General features: G+C 43.1%; 1 protein-coding gene across 1 annotated transcript; it reads right to left on the bottom strand.

Moving 5' to 3' along the window:
- Nucleotides 1-496: 496 nt before the first annotated feature.
- Nucleotides 497-25,368, bottom strand: LOC121860714 (the record flags this gene model as incomplete). The annotated part of the gene is given in 2 exon segments (XM_042358027.1): nt 497-5,897; nt 25,329-25,368. A coding segment is annotated over 1 exon segment (4,098 nt). The 3' UTR covers nt 497-1,759.
- Between the last annotated feature and the right edge of the window lie 570 nt (nt 25,369-25,938).

Here is a 25,938-nt window from a genome sequence, read left to right as displayed (position 1 = left end):
CCCTGACTGTCTCCTCTACATGCTAAGACTTACCTCGTGAGTGTGTGGCGACTAACACCCTACATATGGGTAAACTCACGCTCGTCCTATGTGTGCCCAACACTTATCCAGGTGTGTGTGTTGACGGAGAGGCCTAGCTGTTGCTCCTCTGGTGTTGTGTTGTGTTGTGGCTTATGTGACACAATGTTGCTGCTGTGTGTTGTGGCTTATGTGACACAATCGTCTTCTTAGTATATTATTTGTTGGATTTTGTCAAGGAGAAATGTATGAGGGTGTCTCTCATCTATCTATAACAATAGTAAGGAAGGATAAACAATAAAACAAAATCATTGTGACTAGGAAATATAATAGAATATAATATACAAATAGAAAAAAAAAAAATTTTGCTTTGGTCCAAAATGGGAGTGTCATGTGTGTGTGTGTGTGTGTGTGTGTGTGTGTGTGTGTGTGTGTGTGTGTGGTTGTGTGTGTGTGTGTGTGTGTGTGTGTGTGTGTGTGTGTGTGTGTGTGTGTGTGTGTGTGTGTGTGTGGCGCTGTGTGTGTGTGTGTGTGTGTGTGTGTGTGTGTCGTCAAAGGTAACCATGATAAGTTCTTCCCCTCAGTTGGTGACAGGAGAACACTACCGCTTCACTCATTAACTTTTCCTGGCTTCCTCAGTAACTGGTCATTGACTTTGATTGGTTGCTGGTTTAGTCATTAAGAGAGTTGACCCACCACAGGACAAACTGAAGTGTTTATTCAAGTGTGACAATATTCATTTGTATTGTATAAGATTGTGGATTTATGGTGATTTTCCACAACTTCAATTCATTTACATTGTATAATAGAGTACATTATAATCTGAGTACCATTGATAGTGGCATTTTATCATGATTTTTTTGTCATTATTATTGTCATTATTAATCTTATGGACGATCTGTCTGTCAAAATAATATTAAAGTTTCTTAAAAGTCAATCGTCACTACAGTGTGTTCTCTTATGCTCAGCTAAGAGGAAAGAAAATAACATAGGGATATTTGAGACTCTGGTCCCTGGGTAGTGTGGTGCTGCACATGGTGGGGACTCGAGTATCAGTCCTCACCATATAATAAGAGCAAACGGCTGTACATGAACAATATCACCATTGACGTTGTGGTCCAGAGTCACAGAGGTTCATAAGATGATCAGATCTCGTAAGTGATAGATGTAAGATAATACTAACCTGGTTGACTTAAGGTATAATACAAATATTACCTTAACTGAAAATAGCTGAGACCTTTTCCTCCAGTCGATTCATTCACTAAAATCAACTGGTAACAAAATTGAGGTAATGGATCTTTTTCATATAATTCTTTTTTTTTTTTTTTTAAGAATTATTTAGCGAATATATTTAGTTAAGAAAGACTCTCAGGGTCGTTTTATACTTTTACTTGTAGATATTTCTTGTGCTTTAGCTTAAGTTATCCAGTTAGGTTTTATGTTACATCTTCAGATATGAGGAATGATGATCTGTGATTCTTAACCCTCTGACACAAGATCAATTTTCAAGAAGACACAAAACTTTTTCATAATTTGTTATATTAATTAAGGAAATTATTTACCTTCTTCAATCGCAATTTAAAAAAAAAACAATCATTTTGACAACCAATAACTAAAAATGCAAAAAGTGAAAAAAAAAATTCTAGTTCATTTAAAGTTTATAAATAATATTTGTTTGTGTCTTCGACTTAAAACTATCAACTTATGCTCAAACTCACTGACACAATCACAAGACATCAATTCATCCATTATCTTTATCCTCGGACACCATCTCCCCCTCCTCAGGGATATTGTCTTCAGGTTTCTCTAAGGAATAAAAGTCAGTCAAGATGGAACTACTTTTGATAAGTTCTAATGCCCAGTCTTGATCACCACTTCTACCTGTCTTTCCTCTTCTCTCACTCTGTCTACTCGGACACTCTCTCTCATTCGTATCTCGTGTTGTGTCCGAGTCCTCGGCTGGACCTCTGCCAGAAGGACCATTCACCGCAGCCTTTTGGTCAGGACCAACTGAGTCGTTCCTTAAATCACTTAAGGCATCTTTAGTCTCAAGGTACCTGTCGCCACGGTACTTGTTAAACATCTTGCTGGTGTTCGTGTTGATCACGTACCCTGGCTGTCGTTTCCTGACGACCCCAAGTCTGAGGGAGCCGTACCTGTGGGTGTCCGTCAGGGAGGGGCTGGGAGGTGCCATGTTCCTGGAGGGGAAGTAGCCAGCCGAGGAGTGGTTACGTCTTACAGGATTACCCCGTGGGAGGTGGTCCCAGTGGTAGTTTTCCTCTCCCTGAAGGCTTGCATTGCTTCCTGCACGCACGAAGGGCTTAGGAAACTGAGCCGCTCTCCTTGAGTTGCCAGGAGAGGAGCAGAGGTAGGTGTGGACGGGTGATTCGGTGGGAGAGGTCGGAAAGTTAGAAATTTTATGCCGTGTTGATGGGCTGCCACAGTGTGGCGGCAGACGATAGTTAACACTTGGTTCCTCATAGAAATTTAATGGAGGAAGTATTGGCTCACGGACACTCCTTCTTGTGCCAGGAACAACGTGGTGATCAACCTCAACTCCTGGCGGGTAGTTGTTATCCTCCTGAGACACTTGACGCCGGGTAAGACTGTGGTAGTCACTCTCAGGTCTGTCAAGGTTATTCATGTGGCAAAGTGGGTGTTCTCGGGCGCTCCTCCTCCTTCTGGAGAGACTGTGATAGTCATTATTTTCTTTCTCAATGTTGTTGTGATGCTGGAGGTTGGGGTCCCTGGAGCTCCTCCTCCTCCTCCTCCGGGAGAGACTTTGGTAGTCTGGCTCTGGTGTCTCTTGGGTGAGTGGCGGCGGCAGGTTAGGATGATGTATGTAACTTCTTCTGCTGCTGGGAGAAGAAAGGTAATCACTCTCAGGAACGTCGATATTATTCTGAAGAATGTCTGAGCTACGAGAGTTCCTTCTCTTGCGTGACAAACTTTGATAAAAACTTTCTTGCCTTCCAAGACCGTTCAGTTGTTGTGGAGACGACCCATGAAGCTGGGGAGTTGATCCCTGGATGCGAGGATCTTGTAGTCTGCTCTGAGAGTTATATACCATTTGGTTTGCCTGACGAGGATCCAACTGTGTTCTGATCCTCACAAAACCATCCTCGTGTACCAACATGGAGGCGACGCTGGGTGGGCTGTAGATGGGTACCTGAGAAACCAGACTCGGGCCATAAATAGACACGTGTGAACCTGTACTGTATATGGGTATCTGGGAGGCTGAACCTGTCCGAAGAACTTGGGCATGAGTCATTGGAGGCCCATAAACCTGGCCTGGACCATACTGGTGTTGGGGCCCGTGGCTGAATGTGGCAGATCTTTTGACTGTAGCGCCACGTCGTCTGGGGGCTTTTGGGGTTCTTGAGGGTGGATCACAGCGTGTGGGTCCTGCCTCTGGGAAACAGGTGGTGTACTGGGTACTCTCGGTTCCACTTGAGAATGAAACTCTTTGATATATTACATTACCGTTTCTTTCCTTTGACTTGACTGCTTTTTCACTTCGTAGTAGACTTGAGGGAACCAAAAAGCTGTAGAGGAAGTGAATTTTTTCATCATATCGCTGAGTTAAGGCCGCAGCCACACACACTGTGACAGCCAACAGTGTCTCCACCAAACACCCAGAGATATGAAACAACCACCACGCCCAGGCAGGTACATGTGAGCTGATGAGGAACACTGTGTGAGAGAGATGAATGAGACACAAAAATGTGAGAAAGACAGCAGAAACGTTCATTGCTTTACACCAAAGATGCAGACGGCTTCTCAGTATGTGTTTGATACCCATCTGTCTGTCCTGTGATAAGTCTTTGGAAGGAACGACCAATAACTTTAGTTCCCCCTGAAACTCTCTCTTCAACATTTGAAACACCTGGACCACCATCTGATGCTTACGAGCGTAAAACATGACCACAGCTGAGGCCACAATAATCACCATCACTCTAGACAACACTAACACACTCTTGCTGTGCGCACATCCAACTATGACATCAGCAATAAAACACAGAACAAACTTCATGATAATAAAGATAGAAATATTTTGCATAGTAAAGAGCTTTGGTTTGTAAACTTGTACATCGGCAGTGAGAAACATCATTATCATTAAGATTAAGAATGCTGAAGAGAAACATGGAAGCCCTGTATTGGTTAACAGGAGGACGAGAACCAGAGGCAGTCTATCTTTGCTGCCGTACGCCAGGTGGAACAAGTACAGCGCCTTGAGGAACGACGCGATGAAAATGAGTAAGTGTACAGTAACGAAATGTGTCCGGGGGAGCAGATGTGTGCACGACTTCAGCATCAGGAGGCGGTACACAGCCAGGAGACTCAACCCGAAGAGTAAGAACCCCAGCAAGAAGTTTATAAGTATCCACGCCAAGTTCCTGTTACTACACAACAAAGCGTCAAACCAGGAGAGTCGAGGTGTTGCTTTGTATTGCTGTTGAGGTGTTTGTTGTGTTGCCAAAGTCTCATTCTGCAATACGTCCGTGTAATTGTTGTTATGCTCAGAGGGATACTTCCTTGGTGAGGTGTTGGTATCTGCCCCAGCATCGCCTCTTCTGGTTATTTCCGGCTTCCTGTTATCATTGTAGAAGTCACTATAATGTCCTTCATATAAGTCGTATAATTCATGGTCGTATTCGGACACTTCCAACATTTTCTCTATATCAGTCGGAGTCGCTCTGCCATCACTTCTGGTGGTCGGGTTGTTGGAGATGGAAGCTTCTTCATCTGATTCATGATGTTCATTTTTAAACTTATTTCCTGCGGTACTTGACACATTTACTGACAATTTAGTACCTGATACATTTCTTCTCCCAGACAGAATATCTTCATCTCGTCCATCAGCAACATAGTCGTAGTGAGGATTCTCGCTCAATGCTGTTGTTCTCTCTATCCTGTTGTTACTCCCACTGCTGGAAGATGTTATCACGCCTGGCCGTCTAAATGGTGGGTAGCTCTTGGAGGACGAGCCTCTGTATGCCACATCCTTGAACACTTGTGCAATCTCCTCTTCAAACTGACTCGTCATAATCTTCATAATCTGCTTCTCTCTATCTGTCGTGGCGCCGCCAGGTCCACTCTTGAGCCAGCCGGACACATCAGCATGACCTTGACGGGGACGGTGGAGGTAGAGGAGTGAGTCAGAGGCCAATACGGTGTCTGACTCAGCTGATCTTCGCATCACTTGATTTGTTAACAATGACAACAGTGGATGAGCGACATAAGGTTTTAGACTGACATCAGACGCCTCGACTGATGATTCAAAATACTTGGGCGTCAAAACCTTTGAGTCTGCCTTACTTTTACTTGAGTGTGTAAGGCCCACTGTCGTTAAAGCTTCAGAATATAAACCTGCAATAATGGGTTTCAGATCTGGTTTTCTAAACCTTGACCCTGAAGCTTCCGAAGCTGCTGACTTGGTTCTAAGATCAAGTTTCAGGTCCTTGCTTGTCGGAGTCGTGAACTGACCCTGGGGAGACGTGAGAACAAACCCATGGTGAAGGTCTTCTGTCGTCAGCGGTGCACTTTGACCATCAGGAACTGAAAACAGAAACTGAGACTCCAGATCTTCCAAGGTCGACTGAGTATGTGGAGTGGAAGGACGAGGTTGAGGGGCCACAGTGTCTCCTGGGACGGACGTCGTGGAGATAATGTGCAGCGTGGCCGTCGTGGAAACGGTTGTTTGCACAGGAGTAGTCGTCGAGATGGTGTACACACTGGCAGTCGTGGAGTCGCTGCACACAGTGGCCAGCATGGAGAGACTGCACAGGACCCAGAACGTCGCCACTATGAGGGTCCGGAGTGTCGAGGGTCCAGCCATCTTGCCTCAACATCTCGCCTCCAGGGACACACAGCGGCACCTGCAACACAACAACTCTGTTAACATTAACCAGACCGACTGTGGTGAACAACACCAACATACCACAAGTCAGGTGTAGTGAACAATACTCCCACAAGTCAGGTGTAGTGAACAATACTCCCACAAGTCAGGTGTAGTGAACAATACTCCCACAAGTCAGGTGTAGTGAACAATACTCCCACAAGTCAAGTGTAGTGAACAATACTCCCACAAGTCAGGTGTAGTGAACAATACTCCCACAAGTCAGGCGTAGTGAACAATACTCCCACAAGTCAAGTGTAGTGAACAATACTCCCACAAGTCAGGTGTAGTGAACAATACTCCCACAAGTCAGGTGTAGTGTAACAATACTCCACAAGTCAGGTGTAGTGAACAATACTCCCACAAGTCAGGTGTAGTGAACAATACTCCCACAAGTCAGGTGTAGAACAATACTCCCACAAGTCAGGTGTAGTGAACACACTCCCACAAGTCAGTGTAGTGAACAATACTCCCACAAGTCAGGTGTAGTGAACAATACTCCCACAAGTCAGGTGTAGTGAGTCAGGTGTAGTGAACAATATCCCACAAGTCAGGTGTAGTGAACAATACACAAGTCAGGTGTAGTGAACAATACTCCCACAAGTCAGGTGTAGTGAACAATACTCCCACAAGTCAGGTGTAGTGAACAATACTCCCACAAGTCAAGTGTAGTGAACAATACTCCCACAAGTCAGGTGTAGTGAACAATACTCCCACAAGTCAGGTGTAGTGAACAATACTCCCACAAGTCAGGTGTAGTGAACAATACTCCCACAAGTCAGGTGTAGTGAACAATACTCCCACAAGTCAGGTGTAGTGAACAATACTCCCACAAGTCAGGTGTAGTGAACAATACTCCCACAAGTCAGGTGTAGTGAACAATACTCCCACAAGTCAGGTGTAGTGAACAATACTCCCACAAGTCAGGTGTAGTGAACAATACTCCCACAAGTCAGGTGTAGTGAACAATACTCCCACAAGTCAGGTGTAGTGAACAATACTCCCACAAGTCAGGTGTAATGAACATGTGACTAATACTTAAGTCTTAACCTACATTATTGTCTCGTCTAACACACTGAAGTTGGCTAATTATAGATATGACTTCCAAGTTTGTGTTATAAACTGTGTGCTGTGACAGACGGGAGGGGGGCGGGTTGTAAGATACACTAATGGACGTCTTGTGTGTCAGACGTCTTGGAAATACATTATTATACTCTATACATATACTCTTATATATATCATCATCATCATCGTCTACATTTCACTTCAGCCTCTCTCTCTCTCTCTCTCTCTCTCTCTCTCTCTCTCTCTCGCGTGAACACTTCCAACAGACCTCTAATGTTTCTCACACTGACCAACAACTATGTGAAGAAGTTTTATCGCCGCGGTAACTATTCTTCTTTTCTTCAGTTTACGATGTTTTGATGTTGGTGATGTTGATGATGTTGTTGATGTTGTTTGTTATGAGAGCAAGGTTATGTTGGGTTAGGTTAGGTTAGGTTAGGTTAGGTTAGAGAGAGAGAGAGAGAGAGAGAGAGAGAGAGAGAGAGAGATGAAATTTAAGAGGTTACTTCAGGACTTTGTGAAGAGGCGTTGACAAGTTGGATATTTACTGCAGTTTCACACTTAAGCTCCTGAGTAATGATGAGAACTTCCATGAAACTCGCACACTCTGGTGATGAATGTGGAAATGACGTTCAGGATGATAACTGTGGAGATGGTGTAATAGAGAATAAGAATAATAACAATGTTGTCTATCTCTCTAACTGGTTGATAAAGTTAAATGTATCTGAGATAAATTTTAGAGTCTCTGTGTTAATTCCATTTCCTCGCTCGTGTCAAGAAAAGGTTTCAAGTTAATTTAAAATCATTGTGTAATATTAATGTAATTTTGGACTTTATTCTTAAGTCAGCCTGTTTCATTCGTTCTCCCATCACTAGCTTGAGGAGAGGGGAAGGAGGGAACGTTTTTACATTCTCTCCTCACCAAACCCACCTTTGTACCGTAGTTTAATTAAGGTCAGGTGTAAGCCAGTGGGAGGAAAACTCATCAAAAAAATCGTTAAGAATTCATGTCCAATTCTTTCTGCTTCTTGACGCTGGATTACGATGACTTTACCCCTTGAATACGATGACTTTACCCCTTGAATACGATGACCTTACCCCTTGAGTACGATGACTTTACCCCTTGAATACGATGACTTCACCTCTTGAGTATGATTACTTCACCTCTTGAGTATGATGACTTAATCTTGGCAAGGCAAAAACGCAAGAATTTCTTTACGTGTCAGTCAGTGTTGCCAAAATCCTGACCCAGCGACACTTGGTAATTAATATTGACTTAAACAGAATAACGATTATATTTATATTTTTCTGTTTTATTCGTGTTTTGTTATTTATTTGTTTTATTTGCGTATTTTTTGTATGTGTTTTGTGTTTGTTTCTTCGTGTGTTTGTGTGAGTTTTTGTAGTTCTTTTTTTCGTGTTTATTGTGTGTTTTTGTGTTTGTTTTATTCGTGTTTTTATGGGGATGTTTTTTGGTGTTTGTTTTCAAAGTTTGTTTTATTCAAGCTTTGTTTTCTTAAGTAGTTTCATCGTGTTTGTTAATTGTTTTGTTTTATATTATTTTTTCTTTGTTTATTCTTTGTTATTATCATATTCGTAAAAATCACAGTCATATACATTCTTCTTCTTCTTCTTCCCACCTTTATGGCCGAATTAACTGATAACCTGCTAACCTAATGCTGTTCAATTTACCCACCTAACCTAACCTAACCTAACCTAACCTAACCTAACCTAACCTAACCTAACCTAACCTGATCTAACCTAACCTCACCAACAAACATCATCCAGTTTTCTCTACTTCTCTCCTTCTTAATTTACTTCTTATTTTTATTCCCTCTTGTCTCTTCCTACGTCTCTCTCAATCACAATTCGGCGGCTGTCTCATGAGCGCATTGCTATATCTGCGCTGCGCCAACGAGTGATTAGATTTCTGTTGTCGACGACGAGGAAGGTTGCCAGGCGTGTTTTTGTTGACTTTGGATGGAGTTTCTTTGTCTGTCTTTGTCTTTTGTTTGTTTTGGTGTGTTTGTGTGTTTGTTTTAGTTGAAGTTGTGTTGTAAAGTTGGGGTCTTTCTGGTAATGTTTTTTTTTTATTGATGATGATGATGGTAATTGTAATAATAGTGAGTAGTTATGTTGGAATTAAGTATATATTCACACACACACACACACACACACACACACACACACACACACACACACACACACACACACACACACACACACACACACACACACACACACACACACAGTACCTGCCGACAAAAATTACCTGAAATTTATTACCCCAGAAGCACACTAAAGACAGATTAATTAAATAATTTAATAATATTACTCCTGTAAAATATGAAAGAAAATAGAGATTACAATTCTTATCCGTCACCAAGTACAAAGAAATTCGGAATATTATCGTTATCAACATATTTTAGATCCTAGTAAAAAAAATATATATAATAATAATAATAATAATAATAATAATAATAATAATAATAATAATAATAATAATAATAATAATATTCCTCACACTGTAAAAGCCTGGATTTATTGTATCATTTACTTGAGGATAATGAAGACAAAATTAACTATTTTTTCTGTCCATTTTTTGTTAAAGTAGAAAATCTTTTTTTTTTTTTGTTTACCTGACAAGAAAAGTTATATATTTTTCTCCAGTGTATAAAAAAGGTAAAAAAAAATCCCTCCAGTGTATTGAAAAGCTAAAATTCAGTATCAGCTCATAAATGCCAAAAGCACAGGTAAGGTATAGCTTTTGTAATCGTGTGACTCTCAGCAGTACAGAATCCCCACCTAGCTGATAATCCTAACCATAAAAAGAAGCTATGATTTTCTACACACTTTAGCTTGCAAACATCAGAATCAGAATAAACAACTAAATTTAGCTTTTACCGCCATCAAAAAACACAGAAAGCTAAAGTAAAAAAAAATCCCAGTCTTATTACCAACTTTCAACAGCTCTGATTCACCTTAGCTTTACCTCATGAACGACGAAGGCAGTAAGAAAGTTAAGTTATCTAAAGAAAGAACTAGAAGCTTAATTTTGCTTTCTTTTTATCGTCTAAACATAGAAAGCTAAATTAAAGAAAAAACTCATCTTATTTACCAAGTTATGATCCACTTTAGCTTATGAACGACGAAAGCAAAATAAAAGTCGAGGTATTTTTTTTAGTCGTACTTTCTCTGTAATTTGCAAAGCCTCTTTCTCTCTCTCTCTCTCTAGAACTTTCTCCGTTTTTAAAAAATAGTAGAAAGTTGGAGAGAAGCAAACTTTGGGAGGAAGGGAGGGAGAGTTGGTTCTGCCCTGGAGGTATCCTTGACGAGGAGCGGAGTATATTGACTTCATTGCTAAGGGAAGGTGTGTGTGTGTCGTCTCTCTCTATCTCTCAAGTTCTATCTTCCTTCTTTGACTTTCCAATTTGTCGACCATTTCTCAGTCGAGACAATTCCTCCTTCCCCTACACACACACACACACACACACACACACACACACACACAGGCACACACACACACACACACATACACACATACATACACACACACACACACACACACACACACACACACACACACACACACACACACACACACACACACACACACTATAGCCAACAAACTGGACTGGAAGACCCATGTAAATAACACAGTCAAGGCAGCCTCGTACTGACTCTACATGCTACGACGACTCAGGTCACTTGGGACACCCACGCCAGAGCTGAGGACTATCTACAACGCCTTAACTCTCCCCAAACTAACGTATGCGTCACCAGCCTGGTCGTCTTCTCTCAACTCCACCCAACAACGTCGGCTAGAGAAGGTACAGAAAAGGGCCTGCAGAATCATGCTCGGCGCAGAATACTCCGACTACATCAACGCTCTCTCCACCCTGGAAAGGCCATCCCTCAGTGACCTCCACCACCAAGCACTAGCAAGGTTTTGCAGTGGACTACTGCAGTCGTGGCGTGACCACACAAGGGGACAGACGTGCCCATATAGGTGCTCTTGACTTCCCGATCGTCCCACAAAGGTCCCCTCAGCTGGCAAGTTTTGCCAGCTGAGGGGGTCGACATAAACGTCCCAGACGAGGCTCTCTCATAGACGCAGACACAGACATCTCTGATACTGATGGCATTACCAACTCGCCTGGTCCCACTGAATCCAACACCCTTCAAGAGTCAGACCCCCAGTGATTATGACAGTGCCGGTAATGTTTCTATGGAAAACACTAGCCACAGTGGAAACACCAATGCCATGGACCCTATCACCCTGCCCTCTGCCAAACAAACAAGTAATCTGAATCTCCACTTCCCCAAGGACTCTCTGAAAATTGTAGAGGAACGCTTTAATTGGATGATGAAGTACTGCAGACAGCACGGTTTCAGCAATGAATTCCGACAAGGTAAGAACCGGAACTTTATCAAGTGTCAGACTTCTGAGGTCTATGAAACACTTAGTACTGTTGGCTTTGACGGGGTCGTCCTGGTGCCCCACCCCCCCCCCCAGTAGACGCGGATGAATGTTGCCACATCCTAGTGAAACGTTTCCCCTTATACGCTGACATCGAAGATGCGCGTGACTTTAACTCTAGTATACTGAGTATACGTCGCCATTACCGGGGGAGAGTTCCACAACCCGCTGTCATTGTCAAGTGGAAGGGAAGGGAGTGCCCAACCACTGTGGATGCCCACCCACTCTTACCCCCACTGTATGCAGAAGCCTATCATCCTGAGCCGGCATTTTGTGTTGTCTGTTCTCATTGGGGTCACAACTTCGCTGCCTGCTGTCGACGAGATCGGCCCCACCGATATGTCGAAGCACACACCATCACAATTACACTAAAAGGTGTGTCCCTCAATGTTGTCAATGCCTATGTGCCTCCCTCCACCCCTACTGTACCTGCCCCACCACACCATATCACCTCCACCACCCCCACTGTACTTCGCCACGCCTAGTACATTGGCATCCCTGAGCCTGGCCGCACTGTTTGTAAACTTTGTGGTCAACCGACTCTCACACCCTCTTTCACCACATCCTCATTTGCCCTATGACCTCCTCCTACAGGTCCCTAGCCGTTACCAACACCTCTTCCCTCCCTGACCAGATATCCCTCCTCCTAGTGACAGTCCTGGCACTTGACATTATTAGGGACCTGTCACACTTTGCCATAAACAGATAAATTGTACCGGGAATTTTACCACCCACACACTCATCATTGTCACTTTATGTAACTTGCTGACAAAACCCATGACCCTTCAGGCCTTTACGCCCTTAATGCATGAGTCATAAAGGCAAGCATGAACTCCGCATGCTCCCCAGTTGGGCACTGTAAACGCTTCTGCGCTTCACCTTGCACAGGATGTAAGGGGGTGCCCAATAAACTAGCCCCCTCGTGGGCAATCTGTAATCTGGACTACTGCACCATCCTCGTCATCGCCACCTCCTGCCACCGGCAGTCCCACGCCCACCTCGCGCAGTCCGCCACTACAACAAAATTTAGCCCATAAGAGCCCGCACTGATAGATATAGGAATAGCACCATCCCATCTATTGTTAAAATAATAAACAACTCCTGATTTATGTACTGTACAGCCCTGTAAATATATTCAACGCATATTATATCATTATGTCTAAATCAAATGTAAGTTTATATATTTTCAGCCACCGGCTCTGCAACTCTATTAATAAACAGTTTATTATTATTATTATTATTAGTATTATTACACACACACACACACACACACACACACACACACAGTTCCGTTCCTTGACCCGTTACTCAGTTCGTCCTCTTCCTCCTCCCTCCTTCCTCTCTCTCTCTCCTCTTTTCCTTCCTTTCGTTTAACTTGCTCAGCTCCTTCACCTTCCTTCTGCCCTCACCTCCGCCTCCTTCTGCCACCTCCTCCTCCTCTTCCTCCTCGTCTTCTTCTTTAACCCCCTAGTATTTACCCTCCCCCTTAATCAACCTCTACTCCCTCCACCCAAACCTCCATCTAATTCCACTCCCTCTGTCCTCTCCCTCTCCTTTCACCCTCTCTTTCTCCCCCTGCTCATTCATTCACATTGTGGTATACATTCCAGCACCATTCACTACTCCCTCCCTCCTCGGCGTCCCAAGGCCACCACAACACCCTCCTCCCTCTCCACAAGTCACTGATCCGAGTTGCACGCACCACACGCAATGAGTTAGTTCAGACACTTACGACTCAGGGTTTGGTGTGGGTTGAGTCTGTTCACGCACTCACATGGGATTCTACTGAGTGTGAGTTCGGTCAGACATTCATACACGAGGTTTACTGCAGGGTTAGTTTAGGTACAAGAGCTAACTCATGAAAGTTTATCTGCGCACCCACACACCCACACACCCACGCACCCACACACCCACGCACTCACACACCACACCCACACACCCCGCGCACTCACACACCCACACACCCACGCACCCACGCACCACACACCCACACACCCACGCACCCACACACCCACGCACCACACCCACACACCCACACACACACACCCACACACCCACACACCCACACACCACACACCCACACACCCACACACACACACCCACGCACCACACACCCACACCCACACAACTACACCACCACACCCACACACCCACACACCACGCACCACACACCCACGCACTCACACACCTCACACACCCACACACACCCACGCACCACACACCCACACCACACACACACACACCCACGCACACCCACGCACCACACACCCACACACACCCACGTCACACACACACACCCACGCACCCACACACTCACACACCCACGCACTCACACACCCACGCACGTCACCCACATACACCCACGTCACCACACACCCACATACACCCACGCACCACACACCCACACACACCAAATGCACATACAAACCCAAGCGTTCTAACCAATTTTGAATCCATCCATCTGTGCACACATATGAAAATAGCCACAATTTGAGAGTATGACTGTAAACACACTCATGAGTTGTTCACCCACGAGACCTCATATATGTGATTACGTCCACACACACACACACACACACACACACACACACACACACACACACACACACACACACACACACACACACACACACACACACACACACACACACACACACACACACACACACACACACAGCACACACACACACACACACACACACACACACACACACACACACGAGCCCATAGACATACTCAAATTTTAATCTTCACATGAACTTAAGAACAGTTTCTCTCTCTCAGAGGCCCACAACATAACGTTCTGTCGCTGCTTCTAATACGCTTTCCCCACTTCCACTACCCCCACCCCACCACCCCCCACCCCAGAAGACCGCCAGGAGGAGGAGGAGGGATAGAAGGAGGGATAAAAGAGGAGGAGGGGGGAATGTAAGGAGGCAAGGAAAGAAGAAGAGGAGGCGATGGGGGGGGACGGATAAAGGGGAGAGGAAGAGGACGAAGACGAGAAGGAGGAAGGGGGAGAGAAAGGGGAAGAGAAGGAGGAAGGGAGAGAGAAAGGGGAAGAGAAGGGGGAGAAGTATTAGGCGGAAGAAGAGAGGTGACGCTTCCTACGTGACCAACCTTTCTAGTAGTTCTTATACACCGACAAACCGACAGACAGCATCAACCACTTGTCACATTATTAAGGTCCCCGACAGACCGACAGATAGCATTAACCACCTGACACATTATTAAAGGTCCCCGACAGACCGACAGATAGCATTAACCACCTGACACATTATTAAAGTCCCTGACAGACCGACAGAAGACAGAACTACCCACGTATACCGTATTCCCTCACCGACAGAACTGATCGATGACTCCAAACACTTGTGACGTCACACATCACGACCGACCATCACACCGTCACAATAAAGTTTAGCGAGTGTGACGCTGTTACTATAGTGTGTTACTGTGACGGAGGTGTGGCTGAGGCTGTGTTACTGTGACGGAGGTGTGGCTGAGGCTGTGTTACTGTGACGGAGGTGTGGCTGAGGCTGTGTTACTGTGACGGAGGTGTGGCTGAGGCTGTGTTACTGTGACGGAGGTGTGGCTGAGCTATGTTACTGTGACAGAGGTGTGGCTGAGGCTTCATGGCTGCAGAGTGCAGGCTGTGTTGCTGCTGGCTGAGAGCCTGTGTTACTGTGACAGAGTGTGGCTGTGAGCTGTGTTGCAGCAGAGGTGTGGCTGAGGCTGTGTTACTGTGACGGAGGTGTGGCTGAGGCTGTGTTACTGTGACGGAGGTGTGGCTGAGGCTGTGTTACTGTGACGGAGGTGTGACTGAAGCTATGTTACTATGAAGTAGAGGAATAATAATAATAATAATAATTATAGCAATAACAATAATAATAATAATAATAATAATAATAATAATAATAATATTTTACTATCGTCTACTTAAGGTTAGGTTAGGTTAGTTAAGTAGATCTTAAGGTTTCATGTCGAAGAAAATTAAGCAAAAAAATACCGATGTGTTTCAGTTATTTTGTGTAGACTCGGTGTGGCAACCTGGCAACTCGGTGTGGCAACCTGGCAATTATTGTTTACAAAGCTGGGTCGTCGTGTTTCGGGAACATAGCAACAGTTAATTTACTTCGGTATATTTTACCATAAACTATTTCAACATGATAAATAGAGCAATACGCCCACCAACACAGCTCAGAACAGCACAGAATAACACAGTACAGCACAGATTAACACAGTGCAGCACAGAATAGTACAGTACAGCACAGATTAACACAGTACAGCACCGAACAGCACAGATTAACACAGTACAGCACAGAACAGATTAACACAGTACAGCACAGAACAGCACAGATTAACACAGCACATCACATCACAGAACAGATTAACACAGTACACCACAGATTAACATAGTACAGCACAGATTAACACAGTACCAGCACCAGATTAACACCGGTACCAGCACCAGAACAGCACCAGATTAACACAGCATCACATCACAGAACAGATTAACACAGTACATCGTAGATTAACACAGTACAGCACAGAACAGCACAGATTAACACCGGTACGGCACCGAACAGCACAGATTAACACAGTACAGCGCAGAACAGAACAGATTAACACAGTACAGCACAGAGAACAAAACAGATTAACACAGTACAGCACAAGACAGCGCAGATTAACGGTACAGCACAGAACAGCACAGATTAACACAGTACAGCACAGAACAGCACAGATTCAACACAATTAGCACAGAGCTGAGAACAGATTAACACAGTACAGCACGATTAACACAATTACAAGCTCAATTAACTTTCAGTACAGCACAGAACAGCACAGATTAACACAGTACAGCACAGAACAGAACAGATTAACACCAGTACAGCACAGAACAGCACAGATTAACACAGTATAGCACAGAACAGAACAGATTAACACAGTACAGCACAGAACAGAACAGATTAACACCAGTACAGCACAGAACAGCACAGATTAACACAGTATAGCACAGAACAGAACAGATTAACACAGTACAGCACAGAACAGCACAGATTAACACAGTACAGCACAGAACAGCACAGATTAACACAGTACAGCACAGAACAGCACAGATTAACACAGTACAGCACAGAACAAAACAGCACAGTACACCACAAAACACGACAGAGGACAACACCGCAGAGAACCTGACAGCCCAATACAGAACACGATAGCACAGCATAATACATCACAGCATAACACAGTACAGGATAACACAGCAGAGCACAGCATAACACAGTAAACCACTAAACAACACAGTACAGGATAACACAGCAGAGCACAGCCCAATACAGAACACGATAGCACAGCACAGTACAGCACAATAAACCACAACACAACACGATAGCACAGTAAGGCACAGCGCAGCACAAGGCAACAGGAAATAAGGCAGAAGTGAACGCTTGACATTTGTGTGTTTTTTACTGTAATTATAAACCGTATTTTTATGAAGAGAGAGAGAGAGAGAGAGAGAGAGAGTTACCACATACCAACTCATGTTTCCAGTCACCGTCTGTTGCCCTGCTAAATCCGTCTGAGTTACGCGACCCCAACCCAAAGTCTTAGTGAGTGATAGTGACGGTCTTAGTGAGTGACGGGGACAGTGACGGTCTTAGTGAGTGACGGGATACAGTAACGGTAAGTGCGATTGACAGTTTTAGTGAGTGACAGTGACGGTAAGAGCGAGAGATAGTCTTAGTGAGTGACGGTGACGGTCTTAGTGAGTGACGGTGACAGTGACGGTAAGAACGAGTGACAGTCTTGAGTGAGGGTAAGAGTGACGGTTTAAGTGAGTGACAGTAAGAGTGAGTGACTCATACACTTAATACTCACAACTCACCTTTATTAACCCGTCCCTGGCAATTTGCTCTCTCTCTCTCTCTCTCTCTCTCTCTCTCTCTCTCTCTCTCTCTCTCTCTCAATTGAATAAGGTACAAAGACTGACTGACTGGTTTAGAGAGAAAGAGAGATGTAAAGAGAGAGAAAATAAAGAAAGGGAGAGAGAGGGTGCGAGAAAGAGAGAGAAAGAGAGAGAGTCACGTTTGAAATAGGATCAACGAGTACAGTAGGCTTTAAGTACTCTAGAAAGTAACTAAACAACTTCTACGTTAACCACACCTTCCTTCTCGTTACGTTGTTAATCCCTTGAGTACGATAATAATATTTTGGGGACGAAAATAATCCCTTGAGTACGATAATAATCTCTTAGGCATAAAAATAATCATCTTGAGTACGATAATAATCCCTTGAGCAAAAAAAGTAACCCCTTGAGTACGAAAATAATCCCTTAGGCATAAAAATAATCATCTTGAGTACGATAATAATCCCTTGAGCAAAAAAAGTAACCCCTTGAGTACGAAAATAATCTCTTAGGCATAAAAATAATCATCTTGAGTACGATAATAATCCCGTAATTGAAATTGCCCAGAGTAATACGACATTAACATAGATTGATGCGGCTTTGTATCTCATGGGCACGATATACCTTAGTGCGAAATTGTATAATTAAATTAACCTGTAGTGCCATTAACGCCAGGCGGGTTATCGGACATCAAAGACCGGGTAGGATAACCAAGAAGAAAGGAAAGATAACAGAGAAGAAGACAAAGATAACAGAGAGAAGACAAAGATAACAAGAGAAAGAAGGCAAAGATAACAAGAGAGGTAAAGGAAAGATAACAGAGAGAAGACAAAGATAACAAGAGAGAGGAGTCAAAGATAACAAAATTGAGAAAGGAAAGATAACAAGAGAGGTAAAGGAAAGATAACAGAGAGAAGACAAAGATAACAAGAGAGAGGAGTCAAAGATAACAAAATAGAGAAAGGAAAGATAACAAGAGAGGTAAAGGAAAGATAACAGAGAGAAGACAAAGATAACAAGAGAAAGAAGACAAAGATAAGAGAGAGGAGTCAAAGATAACAAGAGAGAGAAGATATAGGAAATGGCAAGAAATACATAGAGTGAAGTGTGGTCACCAACCTCTGTTATTTCTTTTAAGTTCTGAGTTTTCTTTGTCAACATACAAGTGTCTCTCTCTCTCTCTCTCTCTCTCTCTCTCTCTCTCTCTCTCTCTCTCTCTCTCTCTCTCTCTCTCTCTCTCTCCCTCAGGGTGGACGCGGTGGCAGGGTGTGAGAGGATGAACTCAAAAATAAAATATCTTGTCGTCCAGATAGCAACAGCACTACACGCCTCCTTCTTCGCCTTCTGGAGGAGTTGTTGCCCCACAATACCTGGCGGCCACACTAGTACCAAGGGGCCGCCACCTCACTCCACCACATCAAAGCTTCGGCGACTCTTTACTCTTGGTTCCTTTCTACGTAAGTTTAAAAAAGAAAAAAAAAGAACAAAAAGTGAATTGAGAATGGCGTCTGTAAGGATGTTGCTACCACCACCACGATTAACATTCATGCTATCATCATCACTGCTACCACCATCATCACCATCACTGCCCTGACACTATCACCATTATCACTATCACTGCACTACTACCATCACTATGACCATCATCACCACAACACTATACGACTAACACCATATCATTACCACCACCACCACACTCCTACCACCATCACCACCACCACACTACCATCATTATCATGACCACTACCACACTACCACTTGACTAACACCACACTACCACCACCTCCACCACCACACCACACCACCTACACCACACCACCTACACCACACCACCTACAACACAAAACAACACCATCACACACTATACTGGCGCCTGTCTAGTTACGTTATCATAGGAATTACGACCATCTCAAAAATACTCTTCACCTGTATATTTTAAACCTTTCATCAGGTGTATAATAAAGTTATGTTTTATCAGATATAAATTAGTTTTCTTGATTATATCTATGGTCGAAACTAATTGAAAACTGCAACTTGTAATTCAATATTCTTCCAAGTCTTTAAATTTTGAGTCCTCGTCGCATTTTGGTCTCTCTCTCGTGTGTGTGTGTGTGTGTGTGTGTGTGTGTGTGTGTTCTCTCTCTCGCTATACCACAGACTACCCTGAAACAAGTAATAAAAACAGACCCAATTCCATCATTCCGTGTCAATCATTCATCCATCAACTACCCTCCAAACCGTATTCAATTACCGTCTGCCTATACCACAAGTGACCCACATATGTCACTTCACGAATTTGGCCATTTTAGTACCGAATCAGTTACTTAATAATCCGGTTTATTTCTGTATTGTCACGATCACTACTCAATAACTGCCCTCTCAGTAAAGCCTCAACTCCTAGGCTCATAAATCAGACAAATATTGTTAAATAACAGATATACTGATAGATAGATAGATAGATAGATAGATAGATAGATAGACATACGTCTATTTACCCGAATATTAAAATAGAACGACAGTGACCTTACGATAATTACAATATAATTACACCAATAATCCAAAATAACTCTTGGAAATCCAACTTGACAAATGTAATTTCGCCTCGTTATATTTTGTCCCTCATCAAAATTGTAATTACTTTTATAAATCACGATTAATCCTGAAACACACGACGAATTACACTAATTTCCTCCTTAATCCCAAATATAATTCACGGCAACCTGACGGAACTAAACGACGGTAAAGGTAATTTGTGGAGAATCAGACGACCAAATGACCTCATATTAGCAACTGTAATTCATCACAGCATGACAAGAGTTGATGATTGTTGGCTGCTATGTGGGCCAACAGTGTGATTATCTCTCTCTCTCTCTCTCTCTCTCTCTCTCTCTCTCTCTTTCTTTCTCTCTCTCTCTCTCTCTCTCTCTCTCTCTCTCTCTCGCTCTCTCTCTCTCTCTCCATCTATATATTCATTGATTTATTTGTGTATTTATTATTTTTCCTATTTATTAATCTGTCTTATTTATCAATTTGTCTATGTATTTATTATATTATTTATCTATCTACTCATTAATTTGTCTAGCTATTTACTCAATCTCTCTAAATTTATTAAATGATCCATTTATTTAGTCATTTCTGCATTTATTCTTTCCTATGTTCATTCTTTCATTTGTCTTATTTATGCATTTATCTATTGTTTTATTCATATCTGTCTGTTTATGAATTTATCAATCTATTTATTCATTTCTGTCTATTTATTCATTTATTTATTTATTTATATACCTTTTTATTCGCTCCAGGTATCTACCCTCCGATGGACAGGGAAATTCCGACAGCTGGCAGGGAGAACTTCGCCCGTGAGGTACAGTGCAGGTAGATGGGGAGAGGCGGACTGTGTGGAGGGGAAATTTTTGACAACGGGGGAAACTTTATCCCTAACACGGAGGGAGAGTACTTTACGAGCTCTCATGGGCGTGTGAGGGTGGGCGTGTAGGCCATGGAGGGAAGGAGGGCGTGTAGGGGTGTAAAAGAGGATGTACCGTTTAAGCGTGTAGGGGTGTTAGGGAGGGTGTGTAGTTGTATAAAGGAGGGCGCGTAGTTGTATAAGGGAGGAAGTGTAGTTGTTTATGGAGGGCGTGTGGGCGTGGAGTGAGGGCGTGTGGGCGTGGAGTGAGGGCGTGTGGCACGTGACCTCACTACAAGGGGGAAAGTCTGGACTCTGTAAACACACATACAGCCTCGAAGGGGAGACTCACATGTAAACAAACACCAACTCCCTGACACACACCCACACCCCACCACACACCCCACCACCACACCCCACCACCACACACGCACCCCACGACACTCAAACTCACGTAACACGACACGGAAATAATGACAATCCATACACCCAGTTTACGTCGACGATACAGTGTATGCCCACTATTTCTCTGAGCTCAACCCACCGTTGGGAGTTGAACAGAATGAGTTAAACCTGCCGTTTCCTCTGGGATTCCGACATACACGAGCCATACAGAACCACACAGAACCACGCAGAATCATACACAACCACACACAACCATACACAACCATACACAACCACACACAACCATACAGAACCACACAGAACCACGCAGAACCATACCCAACCACACACAACCACACGCAACCACACACAACCACACACAACCATACACAACCATACACAACCACACACAACCATACAGAACCACACACAACCACGCAGAATCATACACAACCACACACAACCATACACAACCATACACAACCACACACAACCATACAGAACCACACAGAACCACACACAACCATACAGAGATATACAGTGTGTGTGTGTGTCTGGGTGATATATTTCTCCAGGGAATTTCCTCTTAGATAACTTAGTATTACAATCTCTCTTTGTTTCACTTGGTCTCTCTTGTCTTGAGGGCATGTGAGTTATGTCGCCGATATACCAGGTAGATATACGATATAACAGGTAGATATGCGATATAACAGGTAGATATACGATATAACAGGTAGATATGCGATATAACAGGTAGATATGCGATATAACAGGTAGATATACGATATAACAGGTAGATATACGATATAACAGGTAGATATGCGATATAACAGGTAGATATGCAATATAACAGGTAGATATGCGATATAACAGGTAGATATGCAATATAACAGGTAGATATGCGATATAACAGGTAGATATGCGATATAACAGGTAGATATACGATATAACAGGTAGATATGCGATATAACAGGTAGATATACAATATAACAGGTAGATATGCGATATAACAGGTAGATATGCGATATAACAGGTAGATATGCGATATAACAGGTAGATATGCGATATAACAGGTAGATATGCGATATAACAGGTAGATATGCGATATAACAGGTAGATATGCAATATAACAGGTAGATATGCGATATAACAGGTAGATATACGATATAACAGGTAGATATGCGATATAACAGGTAGATATGCGATATAACAGGTAGATATGCGATATAACAGGTAGATATGCGATATAACAGGTAGATATGCGATATAACAGGTAGATATACGATATAACAGGTAGATATGCGATATAACAGGTAGATATGCGATATAACAGGTAGATATGCGATAAAACAGGTAGATATGCGATATAACAGGTAGATATGCGATAAAACAGGTAGATATGCGATATAACAGGTAGATATACAATATAACAGGTAGATATGCGATATAACAGGTAGATATGCAATATAACAGGTAGATATGCGATATAACAGGTAGATATGCGATATAACAGGTAGATTATGCGATATAACAGGTGAATTATGCATTATAACGGGTAGATATGCGATATAACGAGTAGATATGCGATATAACGGTAGATATGCGATATAACAGGTAGATATGCGATATAACAGGTAGATTGCGATATACAGGTAGATATGCGATATAACAGGTAGATATGCACAGGTATATGCGATATAACAGGTAGATATGCAGGTAGATATGCGATATAACAGGTAGATATGCGATATAACAGGTAGATATGCGATATAACAGGTAGATATGCGATATAACAGGTAGATATGCGATATAACAGGTAGATATACGATATAACAGGTAGATATGCGATATAACAGGTAGATATGCGATATAACAGGTAGATATGCGATAAAACAGGTAGATATGCGATATAACAGGTAGATATGCGATAACATAACATATAACAGGTAGATATACAATATAACGAGATATATCAGGTATGCGATATAACGGTAGATATACGATATAACGGTAGATATGGATATAACAGAGATATGCGATAAAACAGTATATATACAATATAACGGTGATATGCGATATAACAGGTAGATATGCGATATAACGGTAGATATACGATATATAGATATACGATATAACGGTAGATATGACGAGGTAAAATATTGCCTATATACTATATTCACTGGATATATTATACAGTATATAAGGTAAGGGAGGTATGTTTTATACACACACACAAACACACACACACACACACACACACACACACACACACACACACACACACACACACACAGGTCAGGAAGGATATCCATTAATGCACAAGTACAGTGTTTGTTCTTATACTCTCTTATCTGTTGAACGTTGAAACTTAGGTCGTTCATTTTACGTATAAGTTAAGAGTGGGGATAATTTTTCTTCTTCTTCTTCTTCTTGGTTTATATCTGATGAATCCTACAGTAATGTTTTAAATGATTGATAGACAGGCAAATATTTAAGTAAACACACACACACACACACACACACACACACAGAGAGGGTACAAACAGGCAAGAGGGACAGCCAAAAGCTCGATCTCCTGAACTAAAAAATGATGAAGACCAACAATACTACAGACGTGGACCGGACCTGTGAGAGGAGGAGGGGAGGGTAGTAAAGTGAGGGAAGGGAGAGAGGGGTGAGAGTTAAAATGGAAGGGGAGGTACAAGTGGACTGATAAAGATGAGGGGAAGGTAGAATGGGGGAAGTACGAGGGGAGGATTGAACTCTAGTGAGGGGAGGAAGGTCGGTAAGCTGAGTGGTGCAGGGAAGGGGGGGTGGTGGGGGGTTAAGGGAAGGGTGCAAAGAGGGGAGAGGTTATGAGGGAGGTTAGGTGGAGGAGAAAGGGAGAAGATGTGAGGGGAGGATTAGGGTGAGAAGAGGTGAGGAGAGGTTAGAGGTTACGAGGGAGGGGAGGGAAGGGGAGGGAGAAGGGAGGGGAGGGTGAGGGGAGAGTGAGGGGAGGTCGTGTGGCCTTCTGAGGAGACATGCTTGTGATGCCTTGGTGACAGATGCAGCCTCTCTCTCTCTCTCTCTCTCTCTTATTTCTTTTAATTTCTTAAACATTACTTACCTTGTTTACCTTGTTTCATTCTCCCTTATACCGTGCGTTTATTATTATTATTATTATTATCTTCCGCTTTTCGTATATAATTTCTCTTGTTATCTATTGTGCCTTACATTTATCCATTACGTCACTTTTATCCCTTGTTCATTATCCTGTTCTTTGTATCTATGACCTCTTTGTTCTCCTCTTATCCTCTTATTTATCTGTTCCCCCTGTGTGTACCGTTCACTGCGGCCTCAGAAGCCGACTATAAGGTGTATTGATAGTAAACAACACGTACTTGAGTCACCGTTGAGCCACACTCGTCTGTGATATATGTTCAGTGTATTGGAATACTGTTGGGTGAGTAGGCCCTCACACCCCTTCCCCAGCCCTTATTACTCTTCATCGCCCCTTATCAGCCATCATCAGCCCTTATATCCTTTCAAAAGTTAAAAAATAAAACACTAATTAGCCCTCACCTGCGTATATTTACCTTTAAGGCCCTCATGAGACCTTCCAGCAGTACTATTACTTTGCTGCTATTCCAAGTCGAGTCTGACGATCATCCAACGATTACACAATAATATGAGTTATTAGTGATGTCAACATTCCTTGGTGAGCTCTGCGGTGACTAACAAGGGCGTCCACAGATGTTACACGTGTGGAGGGCTACATCTATTGAGGGAGGGGCGGCGGCAGCGATTTCCGGCGCTGGCAGTTATCTGGCTCGGTATGCAATCGGGCTAACTGAAAAGTATTGACACCTCGTGTGGAGTAATCGTCTCCCAGGTGAGGGGGTCGATTTGGCACTTTACCAGGTTTGTCTTAAGACTATCCTTATACCTTTTCAGTTGCCCGCCAGCATTTTGTTTACTATTCGTTAGGTGACTGTAAAGTAGCTGCTCTGGCAGTCTACTGTCGTCCATGCGGGTGACATGGCCGATCCACCATAGCTCAAAGTAGCGCTCAACACCCTCACCACCTCACAGCAACCTTGAACAGCCGTCACCAGCCCTTACTTCCCTCCAAAACCCCTAAACAGACCTTACTAGCTCTTGTTTACCTTCAACAGTCCTCAGTAGTCCTTACCTGGTTTGTGATATCACAGGAACTGCTTTGACGTCTCGCCCTGTTGAGACAAAGAAAACTGGGTGAGCTCTCTCTCTCTCTCTCTCTCTCTCTCCCATACATAATCACTATAAAATACTACATATTTATCGTCCATTAATTAAATACCTCCCTCCAGCCTCTCCCCTTAACACGAAATTTTCCCATTTTTCCTTCACTGCTCCTTCGCCTGTACAAGGGGAATTCCTTTGCGTCATGTCTTGCTTCATTTTGCTTCACTTAGCTTTGCCCCAGAGTACTATTTTCACTTAATGTTGCTTCAGACTACTTTGCTTCACTTAATGTTAATTCAGATCACTTTGCTTCACTTAACGTCAGTTCTGAGCACCTAGCTTCACTTAACGTTGCCACAGAATACTTTGTTTCACTTAACATTGCCATAGAACACTTTGCTTCACTTAATGTTAACTCAGATCACTTTCCATCACTTAACGTTGCCACAGAATACTTTGTTTCACTTAATGTTGCTCCAGAACACTTTGTTTCACTTAACGTTGCCACAGAACACTTTGCTTCACTTAACGTTGCCTCTTTCCTTGCATTAGACAACTTTGCGTCATTCTTGCATCAG

Source organism: Homarus americanus, unplaced genomic scaffold, assembly GCF_018991925.1.
Source record: "Homarus americanus isolate GMGI-L3 unplaced genomic scaffold, GMGI_Hamer_2.0 scaffold23617, whole genome shotgun sequence".
Taxonomy (NCBI): domain Eukaryota; kingdom Metazoa; phylum Arthropoda; class Malacostraca; order Decapoda; family Nephropidae; genus Homarus; species Homarus americanus.
This window is presented reverse-complemented; position numbering and strand designations above follow the sequence as displayed.